General features: G+C 49.4%; 1 protein-coding gene across 2 annotated transcripts in view; it reads right to left on the bottom strand.

Moving 5' to 3' along the window:
- Positions 1-18,088, bottom strand: part of LOC149439234 (coagulation factor XIII B chain-like) — a 95,925-nt gene that overhangs the window by 25,168 nt on the left and 52,669 nt on the right. For both annotated transcript variants that reach the window (XM_089659296.1, XM_089659297.1), the window contains exons 8-9: positions 5,737-5,919; positions 5,097-5,306 (exon numbers count right to left, since the gene is read on the bottom strand). In XM_089659296.1, the coding sequence (XP_089515422.1) occupies positions 5,097-5,306; positions 5,737-5,919 (393 nt within the window). The remainder of the gene's footprint in view (positions 1-5,096; positions 5,307-5,736; positions 5,920-18,088) is intronic.

Here is an 18,088-nt window from a genome sequence, read left to right on the forward strand (position 1 = left end):
ACTCACCAGAAGTGCGTTTAAGGTACGCATGAAAGCAAATTCCTCTCTCATCAGGTACATCTGGGTCCTTGGATCACAGGTCAGGCTGCGCTCTCGCTAAACGTCCAACATGGCCAAATTCCCTGGTTCCTCAGACACTTATGCAGCTCTAGGGTCCCTCCTTAAGTTTGGTACTGAAAAGGTGGCGCTCATAAAGAGCCAAATAAAGGACATCACATAGCGTGATACTGCATAAAAGACTTTATTTTGAAGTAAAAGTCAAAAATCAAAAGAAAAAAGTACTGACCGCAATATAAGTGCTGGCCACCCACAGGTGGCTTAGATGTGCTGTAGCCCCCCTTGACGCGTTTCGTGCTATGCACGTTCTCAAAAGGGTCCAGGGCTTACAAACCTTTTTTTTTTTATAGAGTGGAGGATTAGAACCCCCATCAGTTTTTATTGCTGTCTGTGCCCCTGTTAGGGAGATTCGGCCTCTCTATTTGTCCTATTTGAAAGTAAAAGAAAATCCCAGATTTTGGGTTGTCCCCAGAACACTAATAAAGGAGATATCTTCCAATGGGGACACCCAATGGGGTCCGCTGACCTGGAGGTCCCCAAGGAATTCCATTAATTTTCAGGGATTTCCCATTATTCCTGTTTAGGTATGGGATAGGAAGTGAAAGGAAATTGCCACAATGGGACAAAGATGGCAAAAAAAAAAAAAAATCTGACAGGGGTTATGATCCCTTACAATATCCAAAATGTTGAACCTCTACTTAAATTTATTCTCTGCATTGGGGTAAAAAACCCTTAGCCTCAGTCAATCAAATCCATAGATGAGGGAGTGAGGGGTGGTTCGAGCCGCACTGTGTGTCAATAGATGCACACGAGGCAGCTTGGAATTAAACCTGCATGAGTAAATGCAAGTGGTTTGCTAGGGGGGCACTCGGAAAGCTGGAGGAGCTAGGTGTGCTGCTGAGGGACCCAAACAACTTGCGATGACATTTGTTTATGAAGTTGCACAGATGTTGGCAAACTGACACATGGAGTTGGACTGATTAGCGGCTTTGAAATCACACTGCGGTAGTGCGACTTCAAAGCCATACCCAGAGTGAGCCAGGATTAAAGCCATGCCTCTGCACTTGTTTGCCAGATTATTGTCCACTCTCCAGCCAATATCTCGCCCTTCCCACTCCTTCTACCATCTTTGTCTTCGCTACCACTCGTTACGAACCCTTGGCTTGTTCCTCAACTACGCTTCTGTTTGATCCCAACTTTGCGACCACTCGTTGATGACCTTCAGCTTGTTTACTGACTATGCTTCTGATTATCCCTACCTGCTACTGGAAATACAAAGTCACTTCTGCTAACAAAAAACAAAAACAAAACCTCTTCCTCTGAGTATTTTTTGTGTGGTGGACTTCAGTTCCACTTTGAGTGAACCTGCTTTGCCCTGCATTTTTTTTTTTCCCTGGGATTAGTCTGTGTGATTTTTAATGAACTGAAATGTTTAAAAGTCAAAAAGAGAAATGTAAAAAGTAAAAAAACATTTAAAATGATTGAAAACTTACTTGTAGAGACGCATTTTGGGTAATTTATGTGTCTACTTTCACATTTGCTTTCCAGGCTGTTAAGTGGCACCATTCCTTCAGCGCATTCAAATACAACTGTTTGTCCATTTTCAATCACGGCGTCTTTACTGTATCGAATGTAATTTAAGGCCATTTCTGGCTGTTGTATTATACAGAAACCCAGAACCAAAACAATATCCTTACAAAAATATCATCAGAATATTGGAAATGGTATTATCTATAATACATATAGGGGTTGATTTACTAAAGTCAAATCGACTGTGCACTTTGCAGGTGCAATTGCACTCTGCAAGGGCATTTGCTCCAGAGCTTAGTAAATGAGGGGAAGTTCTGCTGATGTACAGTATCCAATTATGTGCAAGCAAAAATGCAGTTTTTTTTTTGTTTTTTTTTCTTGCATGTGATTGGATATTCTTTGCAAAGTGAAGCTTCACCTCATTGACTAAGCTCTGGAGAAACTGCACTTGCAAAGTGCACAGTCTATTCATGGCTAATAAATCAACCCCTACAAATCCGTTCTCACTATGTGTGGTAACTGGCTGTTTTCCAAGCTGGATCAATACCAGTCAGCACTAGGGCAAATAGAAAACACTTTGATTTCAATGTGACCCATGCATACCATATCATTGGTGTGATGTGCAGTGCTGCATTTATCCACAGTGCACTGGATGGCACTGGAGGTGGAGATGCATGTTCATGGGGGTCTGGCCAATCCCAGGTTTGGAGGCCCTGGTGGAATGGTGGACTGGCCCATAAATATGGGAGAGTCAGGTGGACGATGGAGTGCTGAGGAGATTGTTGGTACCTAGGAGGGGTCCCCTAGGTCCAGGGGGAGGCCAACCTCCAGGCTGGGCTCAGGAGGATACATTCAGCAGTGAGGCATGAATGGGATCAAAGCCTGGAGCAGCAGGGAGCAAAGAGGAAAAAGTGAGTACAGCAGCACTCTCTGGGACACACAAGGGGAAAAAGTGCCAAATGTATCAAAATTTCTAAGGACATGTCAACCCTTTATCCTTGTCCCAGGAGATCTTCTGAGAAGCCAGGAGGGCTGGTAGTGTTTGCAGGCCATGGAGCTGGGAGCAGCTCCACAGGGAGAGAAAAGATATCTACTGGTTCCTTGCCCATAAAGGGCTGTTGCTACTGATCCGCAATGAGTGAAGGCTTTAAAGAAAACAACAGTTCAGGATCTGCCTCTGTATAAATGTGCCCCTTTCATTGATTCATAATACTGAACCTACAGCCCCAAATCCAATCACGTGTCACCTTCATAACATCTCCAAAATGTGCTGCTTAATAACCAATGAAACCACCAAGATACTCATTCACTCCTGTTATCTCTTGCTTTGACTATTGCAACTCCCTTCTGTAGTGCCCTCCTAGTTAGCTAGGGGGAGCTCTAGTTCAACTGTTAGCTAGGAGGGCTGAGTAGCAGCCTGGGTGTGATAGCTAGCAGGGTTGAATTTGGCTCAGAGCTTAGAGGCTTTGCAAACCAGACCTCTTGAATTTCCCCCTGTTCTAGAACTTTGGAGAAAGGTCTGGAAGCAGTGGCTGGATTTTAGGAGTGGCTGATCTGTACTCTTAGAGGATCCTGGCCAATCCCAAACAGAAGGGTTAGCTTGGGGCTGGGACAGCCTTTAAGAGTAGCTGAGCCTGCTCAGTTGGAGGAGAGAGAATTCAGGTGGAAGAGAGAGAAGATATGAGGCTAAAGGCAGGAGCTTGGGAGAGGGCCCAGATGGAGAGGATGCCTCACCTACAGGCAGTGGAGCTGGGAAGGTGGAAAACTTGGGACTTCACCAGCCCCCTGACAGAGGACCACTTGTATGGCAGGGAAGGAGCCCCCCCCCCAGCTAGAAGGCCTGGTAGCAGCCACGAATCCACCAGATGCACGGGAGAAGGACTAAGGGAGTAGATCTGCACCCCCTGGACAGGATAGGGGAAGGAGCTCTCTGGTGGGAAACCAGATTCACCACCTACTGGACTGTCTAATCTCTTAAAGTGACAGGCATCAGATCCCCTGCTCAGGGATACCTCCAGACAGCTGAGTAGAGGAGTCTATCTGGGGTCTGGGGTGGTATGACTAGGAGACGTTGGCTAGCTCTCCAACAGAAGTTGTATTGCAGTGGAGGCTTGTAAATAGATCCAGAAAGTTGTCCTCAGTTAATTGGTTCCATTGGGCATCCTATACCCCCTAACCCTATCCCAGTTCAAATTCCCCTAATAAAATCACAAAACAAAGCTCAAGGACTGATGACTCCCGGATGCAAGTCTGCCTGAAAATGCTTGTTGCCGGGCTGTGCGGGACTATACGGGACCCAAAATCTTTGCAGTAGTAGTGCTACAAGTGCAAACTATATCTATTGTCTAGAATATTCATGTACTTATTCACTGTAATAAATTAATGTATAAGAGCGCACATTTATGCGTGTTTAAGAGTGTTTATGCCCATTTGCGTGGAAAAAAATGCAAAAATGCTGTCTGGGAATGTGTACTTGGGCCATTTTTTCCTGCCTCCGAAAGCTAAAATGCACAAAAATGTCTAATCAAAGAATAAATGGTGAGAGCAAGACAAAAAAAGGAAAAAATAAAGCAGCTAGCACAACGTGGCAAACCCTCTGTCTCCACCAAAACAAAACACTATAATATCAATGTGCAGCGCTAATAAAAATGTGTGTTATAATCAATGATGAGCAGTGTGATCGTAAAAGAGAAAGCAAACATCATAAAAAAGAAATACGGAATTGTGAATACTCCAATGAAGAAACAAAATGGACGGTATAACAAATGAAAATAAATAAGTCCTCTAAATATCATAATAGTCCCGAAAATAGTGATGTGATCAAATCATCAAAATGTAGTGACTTCTGTGACTTCTGCTCTGCACCTCCACCATAATGCACTCACCAGACGTAAGTAGCAAGCAAGCCCAGAGTGGAATGACACCAAGGGGTGTTCCTGCTTCTTCCTCCTGCCGGTGACCCGGTTGAAGGTGGGATCTCTCCAGAAGCCAGTGATGCACCAAATGAACAATCAAAAGTAGAGTAGCCAAGTCTCCATCTCCAGCCCACAGTGAACCAAAGAAAGGGATTCCTCCTAGAGGGCAAGCTCATAGACCAAGTCCGGAGACAGTATCATAGAGTGTAGTATGTTTTATTAAAAAGATAGTAACCACGTGGAGCATAAAATCATCAATGGATAAAAAACACTTACAAAGATGGCCGCCGGACCATCACATGGACACGGCGGTGCGACGTCAGCAGGTAGGCTCCTCCCTAACATGTTTCGTGCACGCGCACATTCTCAAAGGGATCCACCTAGTCTGCATGTGCATGGGTACATTAGCTAACATGCAAGTGCATTTAGAGGTGGAAAAAAATATCAAACTCCTCTAAATGGTGTGCTTTTTGAGTCCATGTGCATGAGGCCTTAGACAAGGTGTCTGCAATATAGCATACACAGAAGGAATGTAATACATAGACAGTTACCAAGATATATTAAGCAGTATTTAATAAGCAATCTGTTACTCACCTTCCTTTAAGCATTTTGGGTATTTTAGCACCCCATCCAAGCATTGAATCCTCAGACTTTTCACATCAGGAATGCCATATCCAGGTTTGCACTCGAATGTTATGTTATCAAAATGCTGAGAGTATATTTCTTTCCTAACATCGTCTAGAAATGCGTATTTCAGCCTGATGTTGTTTTGTACCATATCAGTGGTTCTCACAGTACAAGGAGCTGCAATTGAGTAGAACACATACAAAGAATATGTCAATGTTGCACAGGATAGAAAGATGGTGAAGGAAAAAGGTTTCTTGAAAATTTACCAGCATGCTGGTAACTAGTGTCAGACTAGAAGCCTTCAAATCTAAACGCTTATATGGGCTGAGACCCTACCTTAATGATAGCCTTGTGAGATATCCACACGCCTCTTATTTCTGGGACCAACATGGTCTCAGACAGACCCAATTGTTAATAATTCTTCCATAGTTCAATGTTTTGGGGGTATGTATTATAATAAAACAATCAGTTGGCAGGAAGGGAGGAGGATCAGAGGACTGCTGGTTCCGAGGAGTTACAAGATGAGTCCAGGAAGAAGGAGGTGGGAGTAGAGTTGGGATTCTTTACTGTATGCATATATATTATTATCTCAAAATACGAAATATACCTCGACATACGGGTTCTTTATCCCATTCTCCATGCCTGCATGTTATTATCGCCTTCCCTTCAAGGGTGTACCAGCTGGCACATCTATAGTGTACAGTCAAACCGGATAGATAGATAAGATTTTTCTCTTCTAAGATATCTCCATTCTGGACCATTGGTGGTGGACCACAGCTTTGTCTAAATCCTGAAAAAAAACCCCAAAAATTGCAGATGGGTTAATGGTAGGCTAAATACATTTTAATAAGTATATGGGTCAATGCTTGTAGAGATAGTATTTCATTTATTCATTTTCATCTTTTTAAACGTAACCACTTGCCATCCACCCTATGGCAGAAGTACTGCTACAGGGCGGCATGACTGCGCAAAATCATGATTATATACAGTATGTGATTTGCATTTCCGGGTAGGGGGCACGATCGCCACTCTACCCACGCTGCTATTGGCAGCTGGGGATGTCAATTACCGGGTCCGGGCCGGCGATTCTAGGCTGGGACTCAATGATCAGCAGCAAAGCTGACAGGGGAGAGACCTGTGTGTAAATAACACAGGTCTCTCTCCTGTCAGCTTGGACATGCTGCTTTGTATCTCTCTGCACAGCAGAGAGATACAAAGCAGCATGTCTTCCAAGTAAAACCGCACACAGTTAACCTTTTGATTGCCCCAGATGTTAACCCTTTCCTGCCCAGTGCCATACATGAGTCAACCAATTTTCGCTCTGTTAGTGGGTCAATGGCACCGGCCGATTTTCGTGGTTCCTCCCCTTTTCGGTGATCGGCATGTTGGAAAATTTGTGAAAAACAACCGATTTTCGACTCAATGATGGTCAAATCGTTTTTCCAAAAAGAAAATGCACATGAGCCGTAACCTGGAAGGAACAGAAGTTTCGCCTGTTATATGGGGTGAACTTTATGACTTGGTCAGCCGATATTCAAAATCATTGATGGCACCATCGGATTACCGAGCGATTTTAAGACGAAAGATCGTTCGGAATTTGAACCATGTATGGCCTGCATTAGACTTGCAAGTGTAGTCAGATGAAGGAAAACTTCAAACAAGTTTAATAGCTCGGGGGAGGCTCCCACAGAGCAAAGTATAGAAACGCCAGTGCCAGACCATAACCGGATAAAAGATTATTTTAATTTGTTAGAAAAAAAATATCCTATCAAAACAAAATATCTTATCAAAACAAAATATCCTATCAAAACAAAATATCCTATCAAAACAAAATATCCCATCAAAATAAAAAATCCTATAAAAAAAAAATATCCCATCAAAACAAAAAATCCCATCAAAACAAAAAATCCCATCAAAACAAAATATCCCATCAAAACAAAATATCCCATCAAAACAAAAAATCCTATAAAAAAAATATCCCATCAAAACAAAAAATCCCATCAAAACAAAAAAATCCTATAAAACAAAAAATCCCATCAAAACAAAAAATCCTATCAAAACAAAATATCCCATCAAAATATCCCATCAAAACAAAATATCCCATCAAAACAAAATATCCCATCAAAACAAAAAATCCTATAAAAAAAAAAATATCCTATCAAAACAAAAAATCCAATAAAAAGAGCCAACGCATTTCGGGGCAAGGTCTGTCAGAGCTTGGGTCAGAACCTGGGCCTTCTGCAGTGAGTGGCAATGTTTTTACCTGCTGAGCCACCTTGAATGGTGGATAGTTCCCTTGACAAATATTTGGATGATCCTGCCTTGACCTTGTTTGTCATGAACCTTGAACCCCTTACTCTTCCCATGAACTTCCTGATATAAGCCATGCCTCTGCACTTCCTGTTTGCCAAATTATTGTCCTCTCCAGCCAATATCTTGCTCCTTGCCTTCTCTGCTGTCATCCATATTTTGCTACCACTTGTTATTGACCCTTGGCTTGTTCTCGACTACGCTTCTGCCTGATCCCAACCTGCGACTGCTCATTACCGACCTTGGCTTCTTTACTGACCACGCTTCCGTTTGATCCTTACCTGCTTATATGCTACTGGACCTCCGCTTGCTCACCTCCTGGTGGGGTGATCCTGAGGACCGCGACCTGGTGCTAACACACAGCAAAATCCATCTCCACCATCAGGAGCTCTGGTGAACTCCGGTTAGTACTTAGATTCCGAACCTAAGGTGAGTCCACTCCTCTACTACGGTGACCTACCTGTGTACCTATCCTGCTGGTTTCAGGTGAACCTTTCCACTGCTATAGCAACTGGTCTTTGAGCCTGACCCCTGATTGTGACAATGCCACTCCCTGTTCATCTGGCTCAACAGTTCCATTGCTGCTCAGCAACTCCTATCAAGTTGTTACTCCGGACACAGTGGAAGACTGATCGCTGTACGGGACCTCTGTGTGAGGTCCCGATTCATGTGATCCCTGATTGGTCAATCAGGGATCACATGAGTAGTAGTAAACAAGATGTCACTTCCTGACATCATTGCTTACTACTAGTAAAATCTGTGAATGATCATAGAGATCACATGGTACAGAGCTATTCACAACAACCTTGTAACATGTGAAAAGCTGTGACCAATCACAGCTCACACAGTAATTCTCAATGGCTGCAGGAATGCAGCCAGAGAGAAGGAGAAATGATTGCTTTTATAGCCTTTATGGGTGTAAAAGCAATCAGTGTAAAAAAAGAAAAAAAAATCTTCATCACCCCCCACAAGTAGTAGTGTCACTATGGTGACACTGTACTGCTAGGGTGACAGTATATTGAAAAAAACCCCATAAATAATAATATAAAAATGTTAAAAAAAAATTAAATTTTTGGTTATAAATAGAGATGAGCGAAGTATTCAAAAATTCGATTCGACTGATTCGGCGAATTCGTAGAAAAATTTCGATTCGAGTCGAATATATTCGCTGTGAATTTAACTTAAAAAAGGGTGTTTCTAGGCTTCAGAGAGACTTAATATTAGTGCTGAACACTGTACCTTTAATTTAAATGCCCTTGGAGTCTGCTGGGGAAGAGAAATAATACTGTCAGGCAGTATGACATGCAGATGAGTGCCGTCGATCTTAGAATCACCGCACACTTCACTCATTTGGCCAGTCACGGGGCCAAAACCAGAGTGTGGAGCCACAGTGTGGCGGTGGAGGCAGCAGCAATGGGAGGCCATACAGCACCCTATGACAAAAATGGAAACCACCAGCAGTGTGAGGAGACCTGAAAGTGGCACATGGCAGAGTGTGGCGATAGAGACAGCAGCAATGGGAGGCCGTACAGGGACCCATGACACACTCTGGACCTGGCAGCAGCATGAGGAGGCGGTACAGGGGCCCATGGCAGATTACGGGCCTGGCAGCAGCATGAGGAGTCGGTACGGGGGCCCATGGCAGATTACAGGCCTGGCAGCAGCAATGGGAGGCCGTACAGGGACCCATGACACAATCTGGACGTGGCAGCAGCATGGGGAGGCGGTACAGGGGCCCATGACAGATTACGGGCCTGGCAGCAGCATTTGGAGTCGGTACGGGGGCCCATGACACACTCTGGACCTGGCAGCAGCATGAGGAGGCGGTACAGGGGCGCATGACAGATTACGAGCCTGGCAGCAGCAACTTGGACAGGAGGACGTTCAGTTTCTGCACCGTCTGGTGCGTGCTCGCAAACTGTTGTCTCTTGGAAACGGATTCCAAGAAAGACTGCTGACGGAATCCGTGAAGAGGAGTAGCAGGAGAAGGAGCATCTGAACGAGCGGAATATGCCAACAAGCGACAACAGGGGCCCATGGCAGATTAGGGGCCTGGCAGCAGCTATGGGAGGCCCGTAATCTGCCAGCACCCTATGACAAAAAATGGAACCCACCAGCAGTGTGAGGAGACCTGAAAGTGGCACATGGCAGAGTGTGGCGATGGAGACAGCAGCAATGGGAGGCCGTACAGGGACCCATGACAGACTCTGGACCTGGCAGCAGCATGAGGAGGCGGTATATAGGGGCCTATGGCAGATTAGGGGCCTGGCAGCAGCTATGGGAGGCCCGTAATCTGCCAGCACCCTATGTCAAAAAATTCTACACACCAGCAGTGTGTGAGACCTGAAAGTGGCACATGGCAGAGTGTGGCGATGGAGACAGCAGCAATGGGAGGCCGTACAGGGACCCATGAGAGACTCTGGACTTGGCAGCAGCATGAGGAGGCGGTATAGGGGCCCATGGCAGATTAGGGGCCTGGCAGCAGCTATGGGAGGCCCGTAATCTGCCAGCACCCTATGACAAAAAATGGAACACACCAGCAGTGTGAGGAGACCTGAAAGTGGCACATGTTTGGGGCATGATTCATGGCGGATTTAGTCAGTTGTGTCAGGAACTGGTGGTTTGAAATCCAGACTAATCCACGCCTGATTCATTTTCACAAACGTCAGTCTCTCCACACTTTGGGTGGACAGTCGTGTCCTCCGCGGAGTTGCAATACCTCCTGCCGCACTAAACACGCGCTCCGATGCCACGCTACTGGCCGGGCATGACAGCCTTTCAAGGGCAAATTCAGCTAGTTGGGGCCAAAGGTCAAGTTTCGTTGCCCAGTAGTCAAGGGGATTGTCTACCTCGGTTGGCAGGGTGCTGTCCAAGTAGGCCTAAGCCTGTTGTTTGAGGTCCTGCTCCAGGTCCACCTGATGCTGCTGCTGCTGCTGCTGCTGCGGCTGGTTAGTAGTTTCCTCACTGCGCTGGTGAAGAAAGCTACTCATCATCGACTGCAGACTGAGGCAGCCGCTGCTGGTGGAGCTGCCACTGCTCCTACCACCCCACCCCTCCCCTGCTGCCATGGCAGCGGAACGCGAGCGCACAGGGCCCACAGTGTCTGAGGATGGACGTTGGCGCAGACAGGCAGAGACCAGCTGACTACATAGGTGGTTTTTATAGTACGTTATTTTGGCCTCCCTCTCAGCAGGTGTGAAAAAGGCCACCATTTTGGAACGGTAGCGAGGGTCCAACAAGGTGGACAGCCAAAAGTCATCCCTCTGTCTGATGGTTATTATCCGGCTGTCGCTACGCAAGCAACCGAGCATGCTATGGGCCATTTGTGCCAAGGAATGCGAGGGACTCCCTGCCTCCATCTCCACAGCATACTGCCACGGTGCGTCTGGGTCCTCTGTCTCCTCCTCCTCCTCCTCTACCAGATGCTCCTGCTCCTCCACTCCTGTCCGCTGAGTGGAAAAACCACCCATTTCACTCAATAATTCCTGAGCACCAATGTCCTCCTCTACCTCCTCCTCTTCTTCCTGTCCTGCCCCCACAGGGGTCATGTGGCGTTGAGATCTGTGCGCCACGTCTACCGCACCCTGACCAGCCATTGTTAACAGCATTTGTTCCAGGACGTGCAACAGAGGAATGACGTCGTTCATCCCATAGTCCTGCCGACTCACGAATAGCGTGGCCTCCTCAAAGGACCTGAGCAAGCGCAGGTGTCACGCATGAGCTGCCAATGGCTGACATCTAAGTTACACAGGGAGTACCTTTATCCGCTTTTAACATCAGGAAATCGGTGATGGCCTTTCGCTGTTCGTAAAGGCGGTCTAACATATGTAGGGTTGAATTCCACCTTGTTGCAACGTCACAGCATGAGGAGTCGGTACGGGGGCCCATGGCAGATTACGTGCCTGGCAGCAGCAATGGGAGGCCCGTAATCTGCCAGCACCCTATGTCAAAAAATTCAACACACCAGCAGTGTGAGGAGACCTGAAAGTGGCACATGGCAGAGTGTGGCTATGGAGACAGCAGCAATAGGAGGCCGTACAGGGACCCATGACACACTCTGGACTTGGCAGCAGCATGAGGAGGCGGTACAGGGGCCCATGGCAGATTTGGGGCCTGGCAGCAGCAATGGGAGGCCCGTAATCTGCCAGCACCCTATGTCAAAAAATTCTACACACCAGCAGTGTGAGGAGACCTGAAAGTGGCACATGGCAGAGTGTAGCGATGGAGACAGCAGCAATGGGAGGCCGTACAGGGACCCATGACAGACTCTGGACCTGGCAGCAGCATGAGGAGGCGGTATATAGGGGCCTATGGCAGATTAGGGGCCTGGCAGCAGCTATGGGAGGCCCATAATCTGCCAGCACCCTATGTCAAAAAATTCTACACACCAGCAGTGTGTGAGGAGACCTGAAAGTGGCACATGGCAGAGTGTGGCGATGGAGACAGCAGCAATGGGAGGCCGTACAGGGACCCATGACAGACTCTGGACCTGGCAGCAGCATGAGGAAGCGGTATATAGGGGCCTATGGCAGATTAGGGGCCTGGCAGCAGCTATAGGAGGCCCATAATCTGCCAGCACCCTATGTCAAAAAATTCAACACACCAGCAGTGTGAGGAGACCTGAAAGTGGCACATGGCATGAGACACTGTGGACCTGGCAGCAGCATGAGGAGGCGGTATATAGGGGCCCATGGCAGATTAGGGGCCTGGCAGCAGCTATAGGAGGCCCATAATCTGCCAGCACCCTATGTCAAAAAATTCTACACACCAGCAGTGTGTGAGGAGACCTGAAAGTGGCACATGGCAGAGTGTGGCGATGGAGACAGCAGCAATGGGAGGCCGTACAGGGACCCATGACAGACTCTGGACCTGGCAGCAGCATGAGGAAGCGGTATATAGGGGCCTATGGCAGATTAGGGGCCTGGCAGCAGCTATAGGAGGCCCATAATCTGCCAGCACCCTATGTCAAAAAATTCAACACACCAGCAGTGTGAGGAGACCTGAAAGTGGCACATGGCATGAGACACTGTGGACCTGGCAGCAGCATGAGGAGGCGGTATATAGGGGCCCATGGCAGATTAGGGGCCTGGCAGCAGCTATGGGAGGCCCATAATCTGCCAGCACCCTATGTCAAAAAATTCTACACACCAGCAGTGTGTGAGGAGACCTGAAAGTGGCACATGGCAGAGTGTGGCGATGGAGACAGCAGCAATGGGAGGCCGTACAGGGACCCATGACAGACTCTGGACCTGGCAGCAGCATGAGGAAGCGGTATATAGGGGCCTATGGCAGATTAGGGGCCTGGCAGCAGCTATAGGAGGCCCATAATCTGCCAGCACCCTATGTCAAAAAATTCAACACACCAGCAGTGTGAGGAGACCTGAAAGTGGCACATGGCATGAGACACTGTGGACCTGGCAGCAGCATGAGGAGGCGGTATATAGGGGCCCATGGCAGATTAGGGGCCTGGCAGCAGCTATGGGAGGCCCATAATCTGCCAGCACCCTATGTCAAAAAATTCTACACACCAGCAGTGTGTGAGGAGACCTGAAAGTGGCACATGGCAGAGTGTGGCGATGGAGACAGCAGCAATGGGAGGCCGTACAGGGACCCATGAGAGACTCTGGACCTGGCAGCAGCATGAGGAGGCGGTATATAGGGGCCTATGGCAGATTAGGGGCCTGGCAGCAGCTATGGGAGGCCCGTAATCTGCCAGCACCCTATGTCAAAAAATTCTACACACCAGCAGTGTGTGAGACCTGAAAGTGGCACATGGCAGAGTGTGGCGATGGAGACAGCAGCAATGGGAGGCCGTACAGGGACCCATGAGAGACTCTGGACCTGGCAGCAGCATGAGGAAGCGGTATATAGGGGCCTATGGCAGATTAGGGGCCTGGCAGCAGCTATAGGAGGCCCATAATCTGCCAGCACCCTATGTCAAAAAATTCTACACACCAGCAGTGTGTGAGGAGACCTGAAAGTGGCACATGGCAGAGTGTGGCGATGGAGACAGCAGCAATGGGAGGCCGTACAGGGACCCATGAGAGACTCTGGACCTGGCAGCAGCATGAGGAAGCGGTATATAGGGGCCTATGGCAGATTAGGGGCCTGGCAGCAGCAATGGGAGGCCCGTAATCTGCCAACACCCTATGTCAAAAAATTCTACACACCAGCAGTGTGTGAGGAGACCTGAAAGTGGCACATGGCAGAGTGTGGCGATGGAGACAGCAGCAATGGGAGGCCGTACAGGGACCCATGAGAGACTCTGGACCTGGCAGCAGCATGAGGAAGCGGTATATAGGGGCCTATGGCAGATTAGGGGCCTGGCAGCAGCTATAGGAGGCCCATAATCTGCCAGCACCCTATGTCAAAAAATTCAACACACCAGCAGTGTGAGGAGACCTGAAAGTGGCACATGGCATGAGACACTGTGGACCTGGCAGCAGCATGAGGAGGCGGTATATAGGGGCCCATGGCAGATTAGGGGCCTGGCAGCAGCTATGGGAGGCCCATAATCTGCCAGCACCCTATGTCAAAAAATTCTACACACCAGCAGTGTGTGAGGAGACCTGAAAGTGGCACATGGCAGAGTGTGGCGATGGAGACAGCAGCAATGGGAGGCCGTACAGGGACCCATGAGAGACTCTGGACCTGGCAGCAGCATGAGGAGGCGGTATATAGGGGCCTATGGCAGATTAGGGGCCTGGCAGCAGCTATGGGAGGCCCATAATCTGCCAGCACCCTATGTCAAAAAATTCTACACACCAGCAGTGTGTGAGGAGACCTGAAAGTGGCACATGGCAGAGTGTGGCGATGGAGACAGCAGCAATGGGAGGCCGTACAGGGACCCATGACAGACTCTGGACCTGGCAGCAGCATGAGGAAGCGGTATATAGGGGCCTATGGCAGATTAGGGGCCTGGCAGCAGCTATAGGAGGCCCATAATCTGCCAGCACCCTATGTCAAAAAATTCTACACACCAGCAGTGTGTGAGGAGACCTGAAAGTGGCACATGGCAGAGTGTGGCGATGGAGACAGCAGCAATGGGAGGCCGTACAGGGACCCATGAGAGACTCTGGACCTGGCAGCAGCATGAGGAGGCGGTATATAGGGGCCTATGGCAGATTAGGGGCCTGGCAGCAGCTATGGGAGGCCCGTAATCTGCCAGCACCCTATGTCAAAAAATTCTACACACCAGCAGTGTGAAAGACCTGAAAGTGGCACATGGCAGAGTGTGGCGATGGAGACAGCAGCAATGGGAGGCCGTACAGGGACCCATGAGAGACTCTGGACCTGGCAGCAGCATGAGGAAGCGGTATATAGGGGCCTATGGCAGATTAGGGGCCTGGCAGCAGCTATAGGAGGCCCATAATCTGCCAGCACCCTATGTCAAAAAATTCTACACACCAGCAGTGTGTGAGGAGACCTGAAAGTGGCACATGGCAGAGTGTGGCGATGGAGACAGCAGCAATGGGAGGCCGTACAGGGACCCATGAGAGACTCTGGACCTGGCAGCAGCATGAGGAAGCGGTATATAGGGGCCTATGGCAGATTAGGGGCCTGGCAGCAGCAATGGGAGGCCCGTAATCTGCCAACACCCTATGTCAAAAAATTCTACACACCAGCAGTGTGTGAGGAGACCTGAAAGTGGCACATGGCAGAGTGTGGCGATGGAGACAGCAGCAATGGGAGGCCGTACAGGGACCCATGACAGACTCTGGACCTGGCAGCAGCATGAGGAAGCGGTATATAGGGGCCTATGGCAGATTAGGGGCCTGGCAGCAGCTATAGGAGGCCCATAATCTGCCAGCACCCTATGTCAAAAAATTCAACACACCAGCAGTGTGAGGAGACCTGAAAGTGGCACATGGCATGAGACACTGTGGACCTGGCAGCAGCATGAGGAGGCGGTATATAGGGGCCCATGGCAGATTAGGGGCCTGGCAGCAGCTATGGGAGGCCCATAATCTGCCAGCACCCTATGTCAAAAAATTCTACACACCAGCAGTGTGTGAGGAGACCTGAAAGTGGCACATGGCAGAGTGTGGCGATGGAGACAGCAGCAATGGGAGGCCGTACAGGGACCCATGACAGACTCTGGACCTGGCAGCAGCATGAGGAGGCGGTATATAGGGGCCTATGGCAGATTAGGGGCCTGGCAGCAGCTATGGGAGGCCCGTAATCTGCCAGCACCCTATGTCAAAAAATTCTACACACCAGCAGTGTGTGAGGAGACCTGAAAGTGGCACATGGCAGAGTGTGGCGATGGAGACAGCAGCAATGGGAGGCCGTACAGGGACCCATGACAGACTCTGGACCTGGCAGCAGCATGAGGAAGCGGTATATAGGGGCCTATGGCAGATTAGGGGCCTGGCAGCAGCAATGGGAGGCCCGTAATCTGCCAACACCCTATGTCAAAAAATTCTACACACCAGCAGTGTGTGAGGAGACCTGAAAGTGGCACATGGCAGAGTGTGGCGATGGAGACAGCAGCAATGGGAGGCCGTACAGGGACCCATGAGAGACTCTGGACCTGGCAGCAGCATGAGGAAGCGGTATATAGGGGCCTATGGCAGATTAGGGGCCTGGCAGCAGCTATAGGAGGCCCATAATCTGCCAGCACCCTATGTCAAAAAATTCAACACACCAGCAGTGTGTGAGGAGACCTCAAAGTGGCACATGTTTGAGGCATGATTCATGGCGGATTTAGTCAGTTGTGTCAGGAACTGGTGGTTTGAAATCCAGACTAATCCACGCCTGATTCATTTTCACAAACGTGAGTCTCTCTACACTTTGGGTGGACAGTCGTGTCCTCCGCGGAGTTACAATACCTCCTGCCGCACTAAACACGCGCTCCGATGCCACGCTACTGGCCGGGCATGACAGCCTTTCAAGGGCAAATTCAGCTAGTTGGGGCCAAAGGTCAAGTTTCGTTGCCCAGTAGTCAAGGGGATTGTCTACCTCGGTTGGCAGGGTGCTGTCCAAGTAGGCCCAAGCCTGTTGTTTGAGGTCCTGCTCCAGGTCCACCTGATGCTGCTGCTGCTGCTGCGGCTGGTTAGTAGTTTCCTCACTGCGCTGGTGAAGAAAGCTACTCATCATCGACTGCAGACTGAGGCAGCCGCTGCTGGTGGAGCTGCCACTGCTCCTACCACCCCACCCCTCCCCTGCTGCCATGGCAGCGGAACGCGAGCGCACAGGGCCCACAGTGTCTGAGGATGGACGTTGGCGCACAAAGGCAGAGACCAACTGACTACATAGGTGGTTTTTATAGTACGTTATTTTGGCCTCCCTCTCAGCAGGTGTGAAAAAGGCCACCATTTTGGAACGGTAGCGAGGGTCCAACAAGGTGGACAGCCAAAAGTCATCCCTCTGTCTGATGGTTATTATTCGGCTGTCGCTACGCAAGCAACCGAGCATGCTATGGGCCATTTGTGCCAAGGAATGCGAGGGACTCCCTGCCTCCATCTCCACAGCATACTGCCACGGTGCGTCTGGGTCCTCTGTCTCCTCCTCCTCCTCCTCTACCAGATGCTCCTGCTCCTCCACTCCTGTCCGCTGAGTGGAAAAACCACCCATTTCACTCAATAATTCCTGAGCACAAATGTCCTCCTCTACCTCCTCCTCTTCTTCCTGTCCTGCCCCCACAGGGGTCATGTGGCGTTGAGATCTGTGCGCCACGTCTACCGCACCCTGACCAGCCATTGTTAACAGCATTTGTTCAAGGACGTGCAACAGAGGAATGACGTCGTTCATCCCATAGTCCTGCCGACTCACGAATAGCGTGGCCTCCTCAAAGGGCCTGAGCAAGCGGCAGGTGTCACGCATGAGCTGCCAATGGCTGACATCGAAGTTACACAGGGGAGTACCTTTATCCGCTTGTAACATCAGGAAATCGGTGATGGCCTTTCGCTGTTCGTAAAGGCGGTCTAACATGTGTAGGGTTGAATTCCACCTTGTTGCAACGTCGCAGATCAGGCGATGCTGTGGAATTCCGTTTTGCCGCTGCAGCTCAAGGAGGGTGTGCTTTGCGGTGTAGGAATGGCTGAAATGCATGCAAAGTTTACGTGACATTTTAAGGATGTCTTGCAGTGGGATGGTGGATTTTAAGAACCGCTTGACAACCAGATTGAACACGTGAGCCATGCATGGCGCATGGCACAACCTTCCTTGACGCAGAGCAGACACCATGTTCTTTCCGTTGTCGGTCAACATGGTTCCGATTTTCAGTTTGCGCGGAGACAGCCATCTGTCGATTTCTCTGTTCATTACACTCAGAAGTTCCTCCCCTGTGTGACTACGTTCGCCAAGGCATACCAGGTGCAGAACAGCGTGACACCGTTGCGCCCTGCACATGTGATATGCCGGTCGGGTAATGGGACTTGGCACGGGGGTGGCGGCTGAGGACACGGCGGAAGAAGAGGTGGTAGAGGCGGACATCTTTGCCGGACCAAGGACGTGCAAACGTGGAGGCAAAAGCGGCGTGACCTGTCCAAGTTGCTGGTGCGGCTGTGACGGCACCACGTTCACCCAGTGGGCCGTAAATGACATGTACTGTCCCTGACCATAGTTACAGCTCCACACGTCGGCGCTGCCGTGCACTTTGGCAGAGACCGACATGCTCAAAGACTGGCCCACCATGTCTTCTACAT

The sequence above is a fragment of the Staurois parvus genome, unplaced genomic scaffold (genome assembly GCF_062004578.1).
Source record: "Staurois parvus isolate SC_StPar_1 unplaced genomic scaffold, SC_StPar_1.0 ptg001146l, whole genome shotgun sequence".
Taxonomy (NCBI): domain Eukaryota; kingdom Metazoa; phylum Chordata; class Amphibia; order Anura; family Ranidae; genus Staurois; species Staurois parvus.